This window comes from Balaenoptera physalus (assembly GCF_965194825.1).
Source record: "Balaenoptera physalus genome assembly, chromosome: 9".
Classification (NCBI taxonomy): Eukaryota; Metazoa; Chordata; class Mammalia; order Artiodactyla; family Balaenopteridae; genus Balaenoptera; species Balaenoptera physalus.
In genome coordinates, this window is record NC_138888.1 from 51,542,994 (window position 1) to 51,565,889 (window position 22,896).

The window sequence follows — 22,896 nt, forward strand, 5'->3', positions numbered from 1 at the left end:
TCCTGCCTTGATGATTCACTGAGATTCTTTGCCCCCATTTTTCCCTTTAAAAACTGTCATGGTGGGCTTCCCTGGTGGTGCAGTGGTTGAGAATCCACCTGCCAATGCAGGGGACATGGGTTCAAGCCCTGGCCTGGGAAGATCCCACATGCCGTGGAGCAACTGGGCCCATGAGCCACAACTACTGAGCCTGCGCGTCTGGAGCCTGTGCTCCGCAACAAGAGAGGCCGCGATAGTGAGAGGCCCACGCACCGCGATGAAGAGTGGCCCCCGCTTGCCGCAACTAGAGAAAGCCCTCGCACAGAAATGAAGACCCAACACAGCCAAAAATAAATAAATAAATTAATTAATTAAAAAAAAACAAAACTGTCATGGTTGAGGAGAATCTTTGGAGTTGGTCTCTAGACACAAGTCCACCTTCTTCACAGATTGCCAGCTTTTCTGATTAAAGCACCTTTCTTTTCTACTGATGCTTGCCTCTCAAATTAGTGGCTTATGAATGGCAAGCAGCCAAACCTGGGTTCAGTTACATTACTATTGCAAAAAGATTACAACTCATTTAAGACTCAGATGATGGTTTGCATTTTTTAGCAATAAAGTATTTTTTACTTAAGGTGTGTAAGTTGCTTTTTTAGACATAATGCTATTGCACACTTTATAGACTACAGTATAGTATAAACATAATGTTTAAATGCACTAGAAAACCAAAAAATTTGTGTCACTCACTTTATTGCAATATTCACTGTATTGCAGTGGTCTGGATATCTCCACAGTATCTTAAAGGTATGCCTGTATCCTTAACTTTTCACACTCTACTTAGAATTAATATCATACCACTTCACACAAAAAAATGTAGAAACCTTCCATCCATATAAGTCCATCTAAACACCTCCCTTTATGCTATAGGTGTCATATGGATCATATCTACACACATTATAAACCCCACAAGACAATGTTATAATTTCTCATAAAATATCATTTCTATTTTTAAGAAATTAAGAAGAAAAACTAGTTACTGATAGTTACTCCAATATTTACCATTTCTGATGTTCTTCATTTCTTCTTGAGGATCCAAGTGTCTGTTAATATTTCCTTTCTACCTGGAGAACTTCTTTTAGAATATCTTGTGGTGCATATCTTATGCTGATAAATTTTTTAGTTTTCTTTCATATCAGAATGTCTTTATTTTGTTTTTATTCTTGAAGGAAATTTTTATTTGATATAAAATTCTAGGTTGACAATTTCTTCCCCAGCATTTTAAAGATGTTGTTCCACTGTCTCTGACCTCCATAGTTTCTAATGGAAGTCATCAAAAGCTAAACATTGTTCCCCTGTATTTAATGTCATTTTTCTCTGGCTGCCTTCTAGATTTCCTCTTTACCTTAGGTTTTTAGCAGTTTGACTACAATGTGCCTAAGCAGTGTTTTCTTGTATTTATTCTGCTTGCATTTAACTGAGCTTCTTGAATCTGTAAATTTATATCTTCACCCCAGATTGGGAAATTTTCGGTCATTATTTATTCAAAAGATTTTCTGCCATTTATCTCTCCTTGCCTTCTTGGATTCCAATTAGAAATATGTTAGAAAGCTTGTTATAGCTCTACAAATTCTTAAGTCTCTGTTTCTTTACTTCTGTCATTTTCTATTCTTCACCTTGGGTAATTTCAAGTTCTCTGGCTCTTTGGTCTGTTATCTCCATTCTGCTATTAAGCTCTTTAGGTTAATTTTTTTATTTAAGATACTGTCTTTTTTAGTTCTAGAATTTAAATTTGGTACATTTTTTATGGTTTATATTTCTCTGCTGATATTCCTTATCCTTTCATTCATTATGAACATATTTTTTTTACCTCATTTCCCCCAAAGTTATAGTTATAGTTCTTGCTTTAAAGCCCTTGTCTGCTAATTCCAACAGCTGGGTCATATTGGGGTTGCTATCTGTTGATGGTTTTTTTCTCTTGAGGATAGGTCAATATTTCCTCATTCATCACTTTGAGATGGTATCCTGGACCTTATGGATTTTGTTTCTGAAGAGTGTTGATATTTTTGTTTTAGCAGGAAATTACCTTGGTTGGACTCAAACTATAAACTTGAATCTCAGTTCACTACCCTATCATTAGGAAGCTTGTGGTTTGCTCTGCAAATGTATGGTTCAGAGGCCAGTCAGAGATTTGGGCAGAATTTATACACAGAACTTGAAACTTGGGGCTATACCAATCTAGTTCTCAGTGAGATTCGTTTTTCATTTTCCAGCAGTAATGCTTGCCCTAAACTCTGCCATCTGGTTCTTCTGGCCAGAAAGACTGTGGGTTTTCTATCAGAATTTTAGTCATCCAACGCAGCACTAACTTTACCTGTCCTAAAGCTGATAGCCATTCTTTAAAAAGAAAGAAAAAAAAAATTTTAAAAACAGGAAATTCTCTCCATTTTGGACCCTCTTCCAAGTTTTGTCTCCCCTCTATAATCTTTCTGACTTTTTTTCACTCTCTAGGACCTTCAAATAGTTGTGTTACATATTTTGTTCAGAATGTATTATTGTTGTCTGCAAGAAGGTCATTTGACTAGGAGCCTACTCAGCCACATCAGAAGAAGTTTTAGTTTTTAATAGAGGAATGTAACCCATTTATATTTCCTGTCATTGACAAGGAATGCCTGATCTTGTTTCACGCTTTTTATTTTTTATTTTTATTTTTTGCTGTTTCTTCTGCTTTCTAGTTTTTGCTCTAAGAAATATTTTTACTTTGATCCCTTGTCTTTTCTAGTAATTTGAAAAGTAGAAGGTGTATCTTAAATTCCAAAATACTTGACTGTATATTACCCTAGTTATCAGTGCCACAAATAATGATACTGTCACTCAGGATCTGTAAACCCTCTCTCAAGGGGAACAAAATTCACAAATATATAAGCAAGCAGTAACTACAAATATTCACTTATACTCAATTCATTGTTATGATCAATTTTCTTATTTCAACCACTTCTTTTTAATAAGTTCACATTTTAAGACCTCTTTCCTCCAGAGGACTTACTTAATTTTTTTAAAATCATTTCATTCTTGGGCTTCCCTGATGGTGCAGTGGTTAAGAATCCGCCTGACAATGCAGGGGACACGGGTTTGAGCCCTGGTCCAGAAAGATCCCATATGCCGTGGAGCAACTAAGCCCGTGCGCCACAACTACTGAGCCTGCACTTCAGAGCCTGCAAGCCACAACTACTGAGCCTGCGTGCCACAACTACTGAAGCCCGCGTGCCTAGAGCCCGTGCTCCACAACAAGAGAAGCCACACAATGAGAAGCCTGCACACCGCAACGAAGAGTAGCCCCTGCTCATCACAACTAGAGAAAGCCCGCAAGGAGCAATGAAAACCCAATGCAGCCAAAAATAAAATAAATTAATTTTTTTAAAAAATCATTTCATTCTTTATTCTCTTTCTACACATTGGCAGAGCTTCTTAAGTTGCTTCCCTTATCACTGATTTCATTTTCTATAGTTTTAATTCTACACTTCAGTGCTTCAAATGCTGATTTTAATTGATTTAATTTAATTAATTTAAACCCCTTTATGTCATGTAGCTTTCTTTAATTTCATCTAATTTCTCAGTAAAAAGGTTTTCAACTAATCTCTTTGTCTTCTCTCAGCTTAGATCTTCTATATCACAGAGTCTATGTTTTCCTGATTTTTAAAGAATACAAAACAGAAATCTTCTAATGCTTACTTACTTCTCTTTCCTACTTATCGTTCCCATATTAGGGTATTTTCTATTCACATAACCTTGAAAAAGGAGTGGTATGACTAATCTTGGAGAACCCCTCTAATCAAGATATGTGGTGATTCCCTTCCCTATCCACCTAGTTGTTCTTATACTGTCTGTAATGTAGTTCAGTGTTAAAAAGTGATAATTGACATCCTTGCCTTGTTCATTCTTGCAGTAGATATACCACAGTGTCCCCAATAAGCATATTTCTGACTTTTGAACTGATATACATATATTTGGTTTCATATTAAGAAACTTTCCATCTATTTACATGTTATGGAGTGATTCTATCAAGATGTTGGATTTTGCCAAATGCTCTTTCAAGCTTTTATGGCGAACATCAATAGATTTTTTTTCTTCCTAAAAATATTAATATGATAAATTACATTAGTGTGTGTGTGTGTGTGTGCATGCACCAACTTTCTAGTGATATCCAGTCTTTTATTTACTATAGATACATTGGCTTGAGTTAGAATCACACAGTGTCGTTGCCTAATAATCTAAGTAAGGCAGACTTATTCTTGGACATTCTAATGCTATCTATAGCATTTTCATTATAATAAATAGCAAATTAAAAACTAGAAAGTCCACAATGCACTCTTCAGTCAACAGGGGACTTTTTTCCTTTAGCACTTTGTGTTTTACTGTCAAAGAAGCATAGTCATTTCAAGTTACATATTCTTTTTCCCCATAAAAATATATTCTTATTTTTGATTGAATAAGTCCTTAAGTTTAATTATTAATTTCAATTTAATTAACTTAACCTACCAGTCTATTATTAATCTGTTCTTAGGGTCTCCATGCACTTAAATCTATAATATTGCTTTTCCCTGCTAGAATATCATGAAATTAACATTTTTTTTCAGAACCTAAAAAGTGAGTAGCATATATATGATATTTTAATTGTGGATTTTTGTTTCTGTCTTCTAATGACCTGACAGTATAATCTTTGAAAAGTAAAAATATGTCTATTTGTACATGAGCCATATAACCTAAATGACAAAAATGCTAAATAAATCATTTACTTGAGATTTTATAAAAATACAAAATTGAATATAAACTATCTCTAGATATAGTTTATCTAAAAATTTCCCAGCAATTTCCTACTCCTATGGATCCTCTTTGCTTCAAGTTTAAGAACCTTAACCAGATTACCCTAGAAAATATAAAATAGCACTACAAATGTTGTGTTACAAATGTTTAAAATATAATAAACATATTTTGAGCTTGCCAGAAAGTAGGAAAATCCCTGCAGATCAGTAAACAAACAGGAAGCTAAAAGCTAAAGTTGTAATCATGAACTGACATTGGTTTGAGATTTTAACAACTACACGGTGTACAGGATGAGGCCTTGGACCCAAGCAAGGCAGGACTTAGAAGTGAGGACTAGAAAAAAACAGTGACATAAAGGCAGTCACTCTTTGGTACCTTATTCCCTTCACCCCCTCAAGTATTGCTTCCCTTTCTTTTCTTCTACCGGACTTTCCCAGACCACTCTCCTCCATAGCTATTTTCTCTGCTAAGTTCCTAAATTCTGGTGTTGCTTTTACTTGGTTATCAATTGTTTTCTATTAAAATTATTAATTATTTATTAAATGTTTCTGATCATTTTCTATTAAAATTAATAATTTATTTGTCTATAAATTGACAATTAAGTTATTAACTGAGAAAAGATGAGTGTTTGTAATCTCCACCAACAATAACCCCTATTCTTGTCCAGGAAATTGATGCATTATAACTAGAAATGGAAGGAATGAGATGAATAATGTGGAAGAAAATTAAACACAGCAGCTAAAGAGTTAACAGAGGGGAAGAAAATACAGTGTTCTTGTCTACTGGGCAACATCTTCTGGACTTCTAACCTCCAGATCATTCTGTCTTTATTGAATGAAGGCACCACTACCCACCCAGTTGTACAGGCCAGAAATTTAGAAATTGTCCTTTCCCTTTTCCTCAGTATCCAACCTATAACAAGGTGCTATCCATTTTACTTCTTAACTATCTTTCAAATCTATCCTCTCTATATACTATATCAGGTTTTCTCAACCTCAGAACTATTAATATTTTGGGCTAGATAGTTCTTTGTTGTGGGGGGTATCCCTATACACTACAGGATGTTTTGGCAGAATTCTTGGCTTCTACCTACTAGATGCCAGTAGCAGCACCAAACCCCCCATCCTGTCTAGTGATAACCAAAGATGTCTCGAACATTGCCAAATATCCCTTGGTTTGCAAAACAGCCCCCCAGTTGAGAATCACTGCCTTATACCAAGTTATTATCATTTCTTGCCCAGTATACTGCAATAGCTTCCTAGTGTTTCTCCCTGAATCCACCATATCACCGCATCCCATCCTGTAACCCATTCTCCATACGATAACCAGAGTGATATTCCAAATCCAATCTTATCAGTCCCTGCCTAAAGCACTACAGTGGCTCCCCATTTCTCTTAGAATAAAATCCAAAATCCTTACTACTGCTTTATAAGGTCCTAGCGCTCACTTCTCCAGATTCATCTTGTACCTCACTGTATCCTACTTCCCCTACTTCACTGCACTCTAGCCACACTGGCTACCTTTCAGTTCCTCAAATGGGTCATTCTCTCTCCAACCATTGGGCTTTGCCTCAACTCTCTGCCAGGAAGGTTCTTCTCCCACTTCTCATAACACTCTTAGAATAAGTAGATGCTATTTTTAAAATAATAATAACTATCTGGGGGCTGTAGATTAAAAGCTGTAACCTAAAGAAAAAGTTGAATGCATTCTGATGGCTGGAAAAGAGGACACACTGTATCTGGGACAGAGTAGACAAAGATTAGTGATGACCAACAAGGAGAAAAGATAGAGGACAATGTGTCAAAAGAGTCACAAAACCTACTTTCTAGACCCTGTTCTATCACTCACTATCCATGTGATTTGTTTTTAATCTATATACAGGAAAATTAACTTTTTTGTTGTCCAGTTCTATGAGTTTAACACATGTAACGACCAGTACAATCGGGACACAAAACAGTTCCAAAACCCAAAATTCTCTGGTGCTGGCCCTTCGTGGTCAAACACCTCCCCACACCAGCCCTTGGCAACAACTGACCCATTCTTTGTCCTACACTTTTTCCTTTTCCTGAGATTCATACGTAATCTCTCTGAGTCTTGTTTCTTCAGTCATGAAATTATATACACGCACACACACACACACCATGAGGAGATGGTATATATACATACCATCTTCTTTATATTAAAATATTAAGCTACTTATGATGATTGTCTGTCACGGCTGAAAAACCTGGTATATGTTAAACATCCTGTCTAGGTTCATATTTAGAAAAGGCTTTCTTTGAATTTGTGGCTAATGCCCAATTTTTGGAATTCTGCATCTTAGACTTTCAGTCTTCTCCAGAAGGATGGCTCCATCTCGGATTTCTGTGTGCTACCTTGGTGGGCCTGTAACTTTGCTTAGTCCTACAAAGCTATGAGCTCCAGAATGTTCCTAACCTCTCCTGTGGTTGTCCTTCCTCAGTGGACCACACTGCAGTAGCTTGAGCAGCTGACTGCAATTTTCTTTTCAGCAGTATTTGTTGGGGGGCGGGGGGTGGCGTTCCAAGCTTGTTCTAGCACTTTGCTCTTTATGAACATAGCTTATCATTGAATGTCTAAAGGTAATACTGAAGATACTGTTAAGTGAACAGTCAACTGGAGGAGAATCAAGCCTCACATCCCCATCGATGATCTAATATGAAAAACTCACTGCCTTGTCTCATAGAGTTGTTACACTAATAAATCACAAGAATGCTATATATAACATTATAAGGATTTTAATAAATGCATCTGACAAAATCATTCATAATTCTCTTACAGTGTAACAGATTAGGTATAACTGTAATTGTTTGAATAACTAGGTCTTAAGGTATTGATTAACTAATTAATGTCTCCCTAAAATAAGGCCTCTAATGGTATACTACAGGAGTCTAAACTTGGCCCTACCCTATTTACACATTTTAGTTAATGAATGGCTGAAGACATAAAAGCACGATTACTAAGTTTATAAATGTCATAGCTAGTAGGGGTAGCTAAAAATAATTTATTAGAATCATACTTCAAAAAATATCAACATAAATCAATAATATGGAACAACGTAGGCAAAATAATAAGCTGAAATGTAATAGGAAGAAAAAAGAGATCAACTACAAATATATAGAAAGAGAGAGACCTAGTTTGACAACAGCTCACATAGTAATATCTGGGCATATTAGTAGATTACAAATTCATTATAAGTCATTAATGTGACATGACTTAATTTAAAAAGAAAAAACTCACACTATTACATTGCTCTTTTCAGGTTCAGTTATAAACTCCATGTTACCAATTCCAGTGGTCAATTCTCAATCTCATTTTTCACCTCCTAGCAGCATTTAACAAAGGTGATCATCCATCGTTTTTGTACCACTTTCCTTTTCCTTGCTTGACATTCTCTTGGCTCTCCTCCTACTCACTGGCTGCTCTTACCAGCTTCCTTTAGGACTGATGACTCCCAAATTTATATCTCCAGTCCAAACCATTCCATTGAAATCCAAACTCTTAAATGCATCAGCCTCATAATCGTAGAAACCCTACTTCCCTACCCAAATTAGCTGTTCCTATAGTCTTCCCCATCTCAGTAAACAGCAATTTTATCCTTCCAATTGCTCAGGCCAAAATCTTTGAGTCGTTCTTGATCTTTTTTTTTTTCCATACCCCATATTCATTCCATCAGTAAATCCTTTTGACTCTGTCTACAAAATCTGACCACTCCTACCCACCTGCGCTGCTCCATCATGTCCCCTCGGGATTGTTACAGTCATCTCCTAAATGGTCTCCCTACTTCCAACCTTGAAACCTCATCCCCACAATCTATTCTCAGTACTGCAGCCAGAGAGATCCTTTAAGAACACACATTTATTCAACATTCATTCTAAGACTATTTACTGAGATCCATCCATGTGCAAGGCACTGTTTCAGGTGCTTAAAATATGTATATCTGTGAACAGAAGAGATAAAAGTTGCTGCCCTCCTGAAGCTTTTACATCCTGGCAGAGGACAGATAATAAACTATATATATAGTAAATAAGTAAACTACATGGTGGGTCCATAAGTGCTATGTGAAAAAAATAGAGCAGGTAAAGAGAAGTGGTGCCGGGAAAAAAGAGCATGGGTTGTAGATTTAAATGGGAGATGAGTCTAGGCTTCATTGGCAAAGTAACCTTTGAGCAAAGACCCAAAAGAGGTAAGAACTTAGCCATGCAGGTATCTGGCAGAATAGCATTCCAGTCAGATGTTAATATTAAGAATGCATAAAGTATTATTTTTGGTTCCTTCAACCTTCAACTGACCACATGATGGGCTGAAAGACACAAAATTTAAACTTGTTGTTTTTATCTATATATTCTTGTATTTTAATTCTTAAATAATGTCCTAATAAGCCACAAGTGCTTTTTCAGAAATGATAAATGAAGTATCAGAAAACACTTATGCAGGAAAGCTTTAAGTCTTTATCCAAGATTCAGTTAGGAACTTTTTCTTTCATTTCATTGAATTTCTTTTATGGCCCATAAAATGCAGTTAGAGAGGCCTGTATTTTTTTGATATGCACACATGGCATATCTAATACTCAGGGAAAAACTGCAAGTGCATCAAACATGGGAGATCACCTGGATTTAGCTTGCTAAGAATATAAACATTTTTCAAATATTATACAAATACCGACTGATTTTTCAGATTAAGTTAGTTATAAAACGTAGGATAAAGCAAAGTAATCAGATTTATTAACACAATAAAATGAGTCCAAAATTGTGAATTTTTAAAAGCTTGTTCGTTTCTACCTAATTGGATAAGACGCTACAGCACAATGTTTGTTTTTACCTTCCGGTGGCCTGTTGGATGTTGCCACAACGACGACCCCGTTTTTGAACAGATTTTCAAAAAGCTGTTTCAGAATCATGGCATCAGCAATGTCAGTGACCTGTGGACAGCAATACATTTGTTTTATTTTAATTTCACTTCTGCTCTAACAAATTTGCTAATGGTTCATCCTTTTTTTTTTTTTTAAAGATAGAAGTGAATTCCAAGAGAAAAATTCTAATTATCATGAAGAAAAGAGTAGATAATTAAAAGCATGAAAGCCTGCAGTCTTTAAACTTGACTCTTCTTTTTTGCAAGCCTATCATTTCTATGCAAATTATCAAATGATTCTATGCTAACTTATTTTATAGAACTACAGGTGGAAAGCACAGATAATTGTCCTAAACATCTAGGAAGTCTAACTAATTAGAACTAACATGACCAACTCCCCCCTCCTACTCCCATCACAGCCTCCCTTCCCGAATAAAGAGGAGAGAGAGAAAAAGAAAAAAAAAAAAAAAAAAAAAAACACAGGCTATTTTAGATTTCTAATACCTTTCTGGCAAAGGTCCCTGAAAAGGTGACTTTAAATGGTCATGGGACTTTAGAAATAAGGACAAGTAGCCAGTGAGACATAATCAGCTGCTGTTGAAAATAGAATGATATGACATAGATACTATTGTGCAATTGTTGCACAAAACAATTCAACAGATGGCCCATCACAAAAATAAGCAATTTCATTGTTCTTTTTAAGTGCTTTCTATTACTGTCCATGAATAATCAAAAGGCACTGCAGTCACTTCCAGCACAGCCAGCCTCTGCTAACCTTCCCAAACACAAATATTCCTTCTACCAAAAAAAAAAAAAAACCTTACAAGAATGGTTAACACAGTGCTTAAAAAAAAAAAGCTTCTGACAAAACCAGAAATGCATAATGCAGATAAAACTATTTCATCTAAGTTACAGAGATACATATAACCACTGATCTTTTCTAAAATTATTTTTTAAAATCCACAATTAGCAAGTAAGCTTAATGGTAACTTTTTAAAAAGCTTTTTAAAATCCCCAAAAATAGAGTGAGGCTCAAGAGGGAGGGGATATGGGGATACACGTATGCATATAGCTGATTCACTTTGTTGTACAGCAGAAACTAACACAACATTGTAAAGCATTTATACTCCAATAGAGATGTGAAAAAAAAATTAAAATAAAAATAAAATACAGAGCTCCCGAAAAAAAAAATCCCCAAAAATACAGAAATTAGGGAGGGAATGAAGTTGACTTCAAAAAATAAATATATAGTGAAGATTGATGTTAATCATTGCACCTTCCTCTAAGAATATAAGAACATGGGTTTTAGATACTCCCAATGTAAAAATGCTTTGATCTTCCTTTAACAGCACATTTTAGATAATTCAATAAAACTTATTTTATATTCACAAAATATATCACATAATATATATCACATTGTTATTTTTAAACCATGTTAAAGTACACAGAAACTAGTGGAATTCTTTCAAATTAGATCGTAATACTGAAAGTTGCCATCTAAATGGTTATAACACTATGAACAACAACAACCTGGGTGACAGAGGTCTAAATCACTTTTCTCTTTCAGCTGATATCTTACTCAAAAGTTTAATTATTTCCTTTCCACCTGAACAAAACCAAACCAAACCGGGATATGGGAATGAATGTGCAGATCTTTTTTTTTTTTGCTGTTTCAGGCTATAACTTTAAAACATTAACTAAAAAACTACTGAAGATTCCTTAAATTAAAAAGACTTCAGGAACTTACAAAGTGGTGATTAAAATGAAAAGGAAAGTGGTACTGATATTATTTAATTTGGAGCTTAGGATCACTGTCAAATTTTGCTTCCGCCAAAACACTCACAGAGAAGGCCCTTTTCAAATGCTTAAACACCAGTGGCATTTCTGATGAGAGGACAGAACAAGCTTGCAAATTTTAGAAGCAACTGCACTTTTAAATTGGATTCCCAATACACTGACTTTTAAAAAGAATGATATCAATTAAAATTACCCAGTTTTAGAGAATAAAAATGATCATTCGACTATCTCGCTGAGGTTCTTGAAAAAAATAAAAATAGCTTTTGTGCCCTAAGGTTCAGAAAAGTGAAGGGACGTTTAGCTTATAACACTGTACAAAGGTTTAAACTGAAAGTTGAAGAAAGCAAACAATAAGGACTTGTGGTTGAATTATAATTTGTTGTTTTTGTATTACAGAATGTTTTTGCTCTAGCAGAGCAAATTAACTTGGAGAAGCTATGGCTAATTAATAAAGCAGGAGTCACTTGGTGTAGCCGGGTGCCAATGTATACTCTTTTGATCTTGTCCCCGCACTTGTTCAGCTTTGCTGGGGAACAGCAATTTTACAGTATAAGTGAACAGAAGACAATTGGCCACACATTCTTGAAGAGCGAGCTTTTTCAGCACCCAGCATTTCATTACCACCAGGAACAAAAGAGAAGGCTACAGATTACCACTAAGGGTAGTCTGCTAATACAGAGAGTGGAGACATTTCATTAGCATTAAAGAGAGAAGATTTTTTATGACCTAGAGTTGCTTTCCATTATGACTCACTTAAGTTAAAAAAGGAAAAAAAAAATCTAACGGTTAATTTACATGTGTAAGTGCTTGAGTCTCAGTCATCCACTGATTGGTACAGTGCCATGTAATGAGTGACAAACATAAGCATGCATTATTAGTAATTAGTATTAGCACAGAAATAAGCATCTATTTTTATTAGCAGTTTTTAATAGCTTTGCTGTTTTATAAAAACGGTCAAAACTATTTTTTAAATGATATTGATAGCTTACAGAGGAGAATTTTGAATGATATTCTGCTCATCAGAATTCTTTTTTTCTTGGGGGGGGGCCATATTAGTAAAACATCTATCCAGTGTCCCTAAAAAGAGACCTGAAAAAATAACATTTTTTAAAAATTCGGTCTCCTTCAGTATTCTGATATCTTCAGAATCACAAATGGTTTAATAAGAAATGTTAATATTCAAAGAGAATATAATGAAGACCCTAAAGAAAACTTTATTCTTTTATTTCAGTAATTAAAACACATAAAAACATCCTATCTACAAATTTCTCAAACAAGATAAGAATACTGTATCTATCACACGTAAAACTGAAATGCTACACTTAGTAAAGATGACCAAGCTAATGAGGAATACCTTCTGCAAATGTAATCCGAATGCTACGAAAACATAATCTTAAAAATGCCCTAAATTCAAGAGAAAAGACTATATTCTTGTTTTTAAGCAGCAACAACTCCCATTCATCCCCCTAGTAAAATAAGTATTATATTAATTAACACCACCTAATGGCCAATAATAACTAGTTAAAAATCAAGACCACTAATAGGATTCAATTTGAAAAGTGAAGTGGTGATTGCAGACATACTGTTGTTAAGATTAAAGTGCCTAAAAAATTCTTTGCTAGTAAATCAGCAATGTATCGTACTAGGCTTAATAGGCTTAAGGATAATTTTTAGGTTCCATCATTAAAACATCTACTAAAAGCCCACCCAGTTCTAGGTCTGTATATTTAAACACATAATAGAAGACATATAGCAAAGAGAACACATAACATAGCTTTTACTACTAGTGAATAAGAGCACTGATGATGGATTCAAACGTAGTTACCAGCTGTATGACCTCGGAAAAGTCACTTAACCTCTCTGACCCTTAATTCCCTCATCAATCCAATAAAGGCAGTAATAACAACTACTCTGCAAAATCGTTACGATACATACAGTAAATCCTCAAAAAATGTTAATTATGACTGTTACCTATATATGTTACGTATGCTAGGTTAAGTCCATATTATTTACATATAGCTATACAGAATTTTAGCTGTAGATGGAATGATACATAGCATAGTACAGTAGTTAGGAACACAGAAAGCACACAGTAAACAGTAGCTAATATTATTACAGAATATACTAATAGATAAAATAAAAGCTTTCTAATAAATAAATGGGCATTGAATCAAACAGTTCATAAAAGATGGATATTAACAGTAAGCAAATAGATATGAAAAAAAATCAACCATAATAATACTTAAAGAAATATACATTAAAACAATGAGATCCCATTTTTCACCTATTAAATTAGACAAAAATGTGAAGATAACTTAGAATGTTGACAGGAAAAAATGCAGGTTGTTAAATATAAGGGAAGTGGGACTTAGTTGGGGGACTACTTCAATAGTTATCATTTGGTACTAAGATTTATTCATTCATCCGTTTACTCATTATTATTGTTCATTAATTCATTCTCGAGCACTGTTCTAGACATTTCAGATACGTCAATTAGCAACACAAAGATTCCTGCCTTCAAGTTTACATTCCTGTAGAGAAATAATGATAATAAGCTATAAATACAATAAATAAGTAAATATATATCAGAAGGCAATATATGTTATGAAAAAAAAGGAGGGTAAGGGGCATTAGAAGAGTGGGGGTCAATGGCAAATTGCAATTTTAAACAGGGTATAGGCCTTGTTAAGGAAGTAACTGAGCAAAGATCTGAAGAAGTAAGAGAATTATCCTGATGGACATGTGGGGGAGGTTATTCCATGCAGAAAGTGCAAAGGCTTGGCTTGTTTGTTCTAAATTGTACAGATGTTGGGGGTCAGAGTGCTGGTACAGCAATATTCTGGGGTATCATTTTACCCTTTTGATTTTTAGAAAAGGGGGACAAGTAGAGATCTGGACTTGTAATTAATCCAGTTTTGATGTGCTAGAGGAGCTTCTCTAAGACCAGTGAAAGATAGTCCAGGATACTAAAACTAGGAAATCTAGGCTCTGCTCAGTGATCACTCTGCCCTTAGGGGACACATTCTTGCCCTTAGATTCTCGATTTCCCTGGCTCTTCTCCAAAAGGGGTGTATGCAAATATTGGTCTTTTCTTGCATGCAGTGGTAAGCTCCAAGGTTCAAGTTTGGTACTTCAGGGGAAACAAAACAGCAAGATTATTAACATTTTTCATTCTAGGACATTTAGGCCAACTTTGCTCAAGGGAAGAGGGTCAACTCTAACATACTAGAACGCTACACTGAAATTTGTGAGCAAATAAAAGCAATCAATTTGTTTTTCAGTCTTGTTCTGTTGTCTCTGTGCATATTTTCTTCAGCGCCCTGGTGAGAAAGAAGCATTTGGTATAACACCCACTATTAACTATGGTTCCCTAATCTATGAAGAAAATAGGATTGGAAAAAGTAGGGAGCATTGAGTGAATCTGAAAGTATAGGAGATAATGTTAGAGAGGAAGCAGGGGGGTTTGAGCAAGGGGAATGACACCAACTTATATAGCATAATATATCCCACCTTCAAGTTTAAGCCCTTTTAAGTTGGGTTTTCTGTTACCTGCAGCCAAAAGCTTCCTACTAGATACCTCATCTCTTTGCTTTTCTTGGGCTTTGGTTCATCAGGTAAACCTTCCATTAGAGGTAACAGATTTTATATTAAGGAAGGTGAGATTTCCTCACAGTACTCCTATTTATTCTATCTTTTCTAGATCATAGGGAAATCCTTCTTGACACAGAAGATAAGAGCAAAACATGAATTGAATAGTTCCTTTCTCATCAAGACTCTTTGCAAGAAACAGGCACAGGAGATTCAGCTAAACATAAGGGGTTTTATACTTGAGACCTCAGGATGGAAGAGCACTGAAAGCACCTCCTGGGAACAGGAACTGGAGATTGGCATGAAATTACAGGTAGCTCTGCAGCTGTCTAGGGAGCACCCTGGTACTCCTCCTCCTAATGTGATTCAGCTACTTCCTATGTCTCTTTGTTCCTGTCTCATTACTAAGTGGGCACTTCCCTCTGCATCTTTTAGTTCAAATACACGAGAAAAAGTATATGATTGGCTCAACCCCCAGGGCACACCACACAAGTCCAAGGTTGTTGACAAGCTTGTGGACTGGCTACTCATAGATCAGATATCCAGACACGATCCATTTGGCTGTGGGACAGATAGGGTTCTGTAGTATGGAATAAGGCTCTTTAAGACAACTGGGATGAATGAGTAAGTGAATGAATGAATATCAAACCAACTCTGGATAAGGCAGGAGAAGACAGACAGAGCCATCACATCCACTTTCTTCTCTTCGTTAGCAAGAAACATTTTATAAGCAAGAGGTCTGTCTCCCTCTTGATCTCCCTTACACATCCTTAATATATAATTTGAAAAATCCTTTTTGTTGCCTTACATTTCTTTTACAAGATTTGGTTCATCCTGATAGATAGTTGCTTTTGTTTCCTTCTTCCCAACCATGTATCAATCTTCTAAAATCTGAACTCAATGGAGAATGCCCAGAGCAACCAGACAGGTTTCTGTTAGGACCTCACTATCAGGGTGGCATTATGACTTTCATGGGCCCTTTAACCTTCAGAAGCCCCTTCCTCAATTAAAAACTAAATTTACTTAAAAATATATATATATAAATATACATATATACATAAATTATATTTTATAACTGTATTGGTATAAGACAAATATAGTACAGATGCAGACAGATACAGGCTGGATTCATTATTGACATATTCATTTATTCTTCAAATTTTAAAAGAATTTAAATTAAAATATTTTCATGGGCCCCTAAAACTATCATGGACCCTCAGCACCATACCAATGTTGCCTAATGGGTAATTTGGCCCTGCTTGCCATAAATCTTCTCAGGATCTGCTTTGTACAACCATACTTTTAACTTTTCCTAACCTTCTGAAACAGTCTTGCCAATGGTCCTCATGTCACAGAAACATGCCACTCATTTCTCTGAATGTTTTAAAATTTACATTTTTTAAGTTAAGGGTAATGAGTTTTACCTGATACCTAAGAAATTCTGATGCCTTTATATTCCTCATATACATGTTGGAAATAACAGTAACTATTTAATAGAATTAAATGAAGTAAGGAGGTAAAAACACTTGGTAAACCATGAATTACTTTACAAAGGTTGGGTATTAATATACTTTTAAAATTTTAATTTCAATACCTTAATCAAAAATTTAACTGTGATGGATGAAGGAACAACATAAAACCCCAGAAAAACAACTAAATGAAGTGGACATAGGCAACCTTCCAGAAAAATGATAGTGAAGATGATCCAGGACCTTGGAAAAAGAATGGAGGCAAAGATCGAGAAGATGCAAGAAATGTTTAACAAAGACCTAGAAGAATTAAAGAACAAACACCTAGAAGAAATAAAGAACAACCAAACAGAGATGAACAATACAATAACTGAAATGAAAAATACACTAGAAGGAATCTATAGCAGAATAACTGAGGCAGAAGAACGGATAAGTGACCTGGAAGACAGAATGGTGGAATTCACTGACACGGAACAGAATAAAGAAAAAAGAATGAAAAGAAATGAAGACAGCCTAATAGGCCTCTGGGACAACATTAAACGTGACAACATTTGCATTATAGGGGTCCCAGAAGGAGAAGAGAGAGAGAAAGAACCCAAGAAAATATTTGAAGAGATTATAGTCAAAAACTTCCCTAACATGGGAAAGTAAATAGCCACCCAAGTCCAGGAAGTGCAGAGAGTCCCATACAGGATAAACCCAAGGAGAAACACGCGAGACACACAGTAATCAAACTGACAAAAATTAAAGACAAGGAAAAATTATTGAAAGCAACAAGGGAAAAACGACAAATAACATACAACGGAACTCCCATAAGGTTAACAACTGATTTCTCAGCAGAAGGGAGTGGCATGATATATTTAAAGTGATGAAAGGGAAGAACCTACAACTAAGATTACTCTATCTGGCAAGGATCTCATTCAGATTCGACGGAGAAATCAAAAGTTTTACAGACAAGCAAAAGCTAAGAGAATTCAGCACCATCAAACCAGCTCTACAACAAATGTTAAAGGAACATCTCTAAGGAAACATAACAGAAGAAAAGGACCTACAAAAACAAACCCATAATAATTAAGAAAATGGTCATAGGAACATACATATCGATAATTACCTTAAACATGAATGGATTAAATGCTCCAACCAAAAGACAGGCTTGCTGAATAGATACAAAAACAAGAGCCCTGAGATATGGGAACATATTGTATGTGTATAACTGATTCACTTTGTTATAAAGCAGAAGCTAGCACACCATTGTAAGGCAATTATACTTCAATAAAGATGTTTAAAAAAAAAAAAAAACAGGAGCCCTATATATGCTGTCTGCAAGAGATCAACTTCAGACCTCGGGACACATACAGACTGAAAGTGATGGGATGGAAAAAGATATTCCATGCAAATGGAAATCAAAAGAAAGCTGGAGTAACTATACTCATATCAGATAAAATAGACTTTAAAACAAAGAATATTACAAGAGACAAGGAAGGACACTACATAATGATCAAGGAAGCAATCCAAGAAGAAGATATAACAATTATAAATATATATGCACCCAACATAGGAGCACCTCAATACATAAGGCAACTGCTAACAGCTATAAAAGAGGAAATCGACAGTAACACAATAATAGTGGGGGACTTTAACATCTCACTTACACCAATGGACAGATCATCCAAACAGAAAATTAATAAGGATACACAAGCTTTAAATGACACAGTAGACCAGATAGATTTAATTGATATTTATAGGACATTCCATCCAAAAACAGCAGACTACACTTTCTTCTCAAGTGCGCATGGAACATTCTCCAGGATAGATCACATCTTGGGTCACAAATCAAGCCTCAGTAAATTTAAGAAAATTGAAATCATATCAAGCATCTTTTCTGACCACAATGCTATGAGACTAGATATCAATTACAGGGGAAAAAACGTAAAAAACACATGGAGGCTAAACAATACGTTACTAAATAACCAAGAGATCACTGAAGAAATCAAAAAATACCTAGAGACAAATGACAACGAAAACACAATGATCCAAAACCTGTGGAATGCAGCAAAAGCAGTTCTAAGAGGGAAGTTTATAGCAATACAAGCTTACCTCAAGAAACAAGAAAATTCTCAAATAAACAATCTACCTTTACACCTAAAGGAACTAAAGAAAGAAGAACAAACAAAACCCAAAGTTAGTAGAAGGAAAGAAATCATAAAGATCAGAGCAGAAATAAATGAAATAGAAACAAAGAAAACAATAGCAAAGATCAATAAAACTAAAAGCTGGTTCTTTGAGAAGATAAACATTAGCCAGACTCATCAAGAAAAAGAGGGAGAGGACTCAAATCAATAAAATCAGAAATGAAAAAGGAGAAGTTACAACAGACATGACAGAAATACAAAGCATCATAAGAGACTACTACAAGCAACTCTATGCCAATAAAATGGACAACCTGGAAGAAATGGACAAATTCTTAGAAAGGTATAACCTTCCAAGACTGAACCAGGAAGAAACAGAAAATATGAACAGACCAATCACAAGTAATGAAATTGAAACTGTGATTAAAAATCTTCCAATGAACAAAAGTCCCGGACCAGATGGCTTCACAGGTGAATTCTATTAAACATTTAGAGAAGAGCTAACACTCATCCTTCTCAAACTCTTCCAAAAAATTGCAGAGGAAGGAACACTCCCAAACTCATTCTATGAGGCCACCATCGCCCTGATACCAAAACCAGAAAAAGATACTACAAAAAAAGAAAATTACAGACAATATCACTGATGAATATAGATGCAAAAATCCTCGACAAAACACTAGCAAACAGAATCCAACAACACATTAAAAGGATCATACACCATGTTCAAGTGGGATTTATCCCAGGGATGCAAGGATTCTTCAATATACGTAAATCAATCAATGTGATACACCATATTAACAAATTGAAGAATAAAAACCATATGAAAAAAAAAATTTAACTGTGACAAATACCTGATAACTGTGGCAAAAGGAGAAGGTCCTGAGTCGTGTATAAGTTTATTTTGCTTTAAAAAGTTGACACAATACAAGTAACATATAGAAATAGTGCTTTGTTCACATCACTTGTTTCCCTGTTTCAATAAAACTTCTGTTTCTAAATGGAAAAAAACATTTAACTGTGTCGATTCAACTTTGTTTAGAGATATTTTGGTTAAAAGACTCATAATAAGAAACCAAGAGAAATGGCCTTCACTGATTGAACACTGACTTTTGTTGTTAAAGTCCACATAACTGCTAACTTGGTGCTATTTTTAGAACTAAATGAGGCCCTTCTCTTTCTGCAGTACACCGGTGTACTTAGTATACCTTCAGAGTAGCAGAGGAACATCTCTTTTCCATAAGCCTTTCTTTTGAAGACCTTTGTAGTTCTACAATACAAAGTGCGAATGCCAGGCCGTCTGAATATGATTGAAGGGAGAAAGAAATAAAAATTCCTCCTCCCCACTTGGTTCAGTATAACACCATTCCTGGTAAAAATTCTCCTTTCTCCTCTATCATAAATCGAGACCACTGTTAGCTATGAGTATCGAGTTGCTAGAGGAGACCTACATGCCTCATTTGCGATACAGGCATCCTGGCCACATCATCTTTCCACTAACCCAGGTTTTTAAGCACAGAAGAACAGGAGATAACTCACTACCAATTTAAATGCATAATTTCAGAGAATCTTAAAACTGGAAGAAACTTTAAAATTCAACTAGGGCAATTTCCTCACTTCATTACAAATACACTGTGAGGCTTAGATGAGATGTATGAATCACTCAGGGCCTGCCTCAGGGTAGGCATATAACAAATGTTAGTCTGCTACTCCTGAAAGTTCTCTGGGCCTTTATTCTAGGCAATGAGACAGGAGTTTCTGAACTCAGCCCCAGAAATATTTTTTCAAAAGCTTTGGGTGTGATGTCGTTTTTAAGCTTATATTCAGTCCTTGTGGATTTTTCTATTTTCATTCCAATAATCAATTGCTCTTATGGTAAGCATCTTAGAAAAACCAACTATTACATTTCATAACTACTAAAAAGAGCAGTCAAATAAAGAGAAAGTAATTCTTAACCTAGAGTATCTTCTATTATTATTATTATTGTTATTGTTATATTATTATTTATTACTACTATTATAACACTGGGCATGACATAGGATACAGAATAAGCATAAGACATGGTGTTTGCTTTGATGTGTTGTTCTCATAAGAAATAAAGATCAGGAAATAATGTACTACCAATTTAAACGCACAATTTTGAATCCTAAAACTAGAATAAACTTTAAAATTTCAACTGGGAAAGAGAAATTTCACCTAGGGCAATTCTCTTCCTTCATCACAGATAAGTGGTGAAGCTTAAATGAGATGTGTGAATCACCTGTTTTTTTTTAATAACAGTTTTAAAAAACAGTCTAACATCTTTAAAGACATTATTTTGTAATAATTATATTATCTCCATCGTGGTGTAGGGGAAATGTGAATCCACTGACTAGAAAATAGGGGTAGGCAAACTTCCTATAGAAGGCAGAATAGTAAATATTTTAGGCTTTGCAAGCCATATACGGTGTCTGTTACATTTTCTTTTTCTTTTTTTTTTTAATAATAATCTTTTATTTATTTATTTATTTTTATAATTATTTTTGGCTGTGTTGGGTCTTCGTTTCTGTGCGAGGGCTTTCCCCAGTTGCGGCAAGCGGGGGCCACCCTTCATCGCGGTGCGCGGGCCTCTTCACTATCGCGGCCTCTCCTGTTGCGGAGCACAGGCTCCAGACGCGCAGGCTCAGTAGTTGTGGCTCACGGGCCCAGCCGCTCCGCGGCATGCGGGATCCTCCCAGACCAGGGCCCGAACCCGTGTCCCCTGCACTAGCAGGCAGACTCTCAACCACTGCGCCACCAGGGAAGCCCCTCTTTTTCTTTTTTTTAATGACCTTTTACAAATATAAAAATCTTCCTCTTCTCACTGGCCATACAAAAGCAGATGGGCCAGATTTGCCCTGTGCAAGCTGTGGTTTGCTGACCTCTGGACTAGATAATAAAATTAAAGCCATAAGAGATAATGTATTAAATCAATTTATAAAACTGATAAAATCAGGAACAGAATTTAAATACTCATACTTCATTCAGTATACCGTTCTACATCTATGAAACATCTCTACCTTACCTGAAATTCATCGAAACATAAGAGACATGCTTCTTCACTGATTTCTTCAGCTATAGGAGCTATTGGATCATATGATTTAGCCATAAATCCTGGTTTCCTTTTTGGCAAACTCTGTTTAAGGCGGTGTATTCCTTAAATGGATGAAATTAAACACAAATCAAATATTGTATTAACAGTACATTTTAGATAACTAAAACATATTTTTAAAATCTCTAAATGAAACACAGTGTGAACATAAAAATGAAGTTTAAATTTCACATACAAACAAATATGATTATTGAGGTTGGTTGCAGTTTCTCTACCTCAAAATAAGTTGTTCACGTATTACTATATTCCCATGGTTGTAATGACACTTTGTGGTCATTCCATCTCCACTCTTCAATCACTTCAGAGATGACAAAGCGATAGAATAGATGATTATATTGTGACTGATGGATCAACACACGGATCTTAGCCCTGAGGATTTCACAGATGCAGGCAAAGGAGGTGATCCTGCCCTCTATGTCTAGCGTATCTAATCAGGATGTTCCCTTGTTACCAGCCAGTCCCACTTCGTTCACTATATGTTACTAAATGCTGAAAGTATTCTAAGAAAAGTACAATATTCCTGCCCAGAGAAGGTTACTGTATAGCTAGTAAACAAATAATGCAAAGATGAAATAACATAACCCTGACAAAGAAATAAAGTATACATACAAGAACAAACTGAATGCTTACATGCTAAGGTGACACAGAGGAAAAGGCCTAATCCAGAATAACTTTGTGAAACAGGTGAGGCTTAAACATTTCTTATTGATCCTTAGTAGAAAGAGAAAATGCCTGACCTTCATAGAGTAACCTCTGTTCTCTGATTTGGAAGTAATGAATTTGTCTCTAGGATCAACTCTGGACACATTACTAATTGCTTCAATATAGCACAAAACAAATGAAACCAAATAAAATCTTACTTTAGCAAAAATCTAACTTTTTAAAAGATTAAGAACTTTAAGATGAGAAAAATTATTTTGTAGTGTTTGTCCATTTAAAAATCACTTCTTTCAGATCATTAACTTACTTTTGTGAACATCTAGCATGAAACCATGAAAATGAACCCGTTTTTTCCTCTTCATTTCCACATAAGCATAAAACATGTCCATCACCATTGTTTTCCCTGTACCTTAAAAAAAAAAAACAACTATTAAACAGTATGTACTGATTGCTCTAA

At 35.3% G+C, this 22,896-nt stretch overlaps 1 protein-coding gene across 5 annotated transcripts in view; it reads right to left on the reverse strand.

Moving 5' to 3' along the window:
• Positions 1 to 22,896, reverse strand: part of AFG1L (AFG1 like ATPase) — a 224,103-nt gene that overhangs the window by 114,045 nt on the left and 87,162 nt on the right. For all 5 annotated transcript variants that reach the window (XM_082475319.1, XM_082475318.1, XM_082475317.1 and 2 more), the window contains 3 exons: positions 22,747 to 22,848; positions 21,693 to 21,823; positions 9,640 to 9,739 (listed from right to left, as the gene is read on the reverse strand). In XM_082475319.1, the coding sequence (XP_082331445.1) occupies positions 9,640 to 9,739; positions 21,693 to 21,823; positions 22,747 to 22,848 (333 nt within the window). The remainder of the gene's footprint in view (positions 1 to 9,639; positions 9,740 to 21,692; positions 21,824 to 22,746; positions 22,849 to 22,896) is intronic.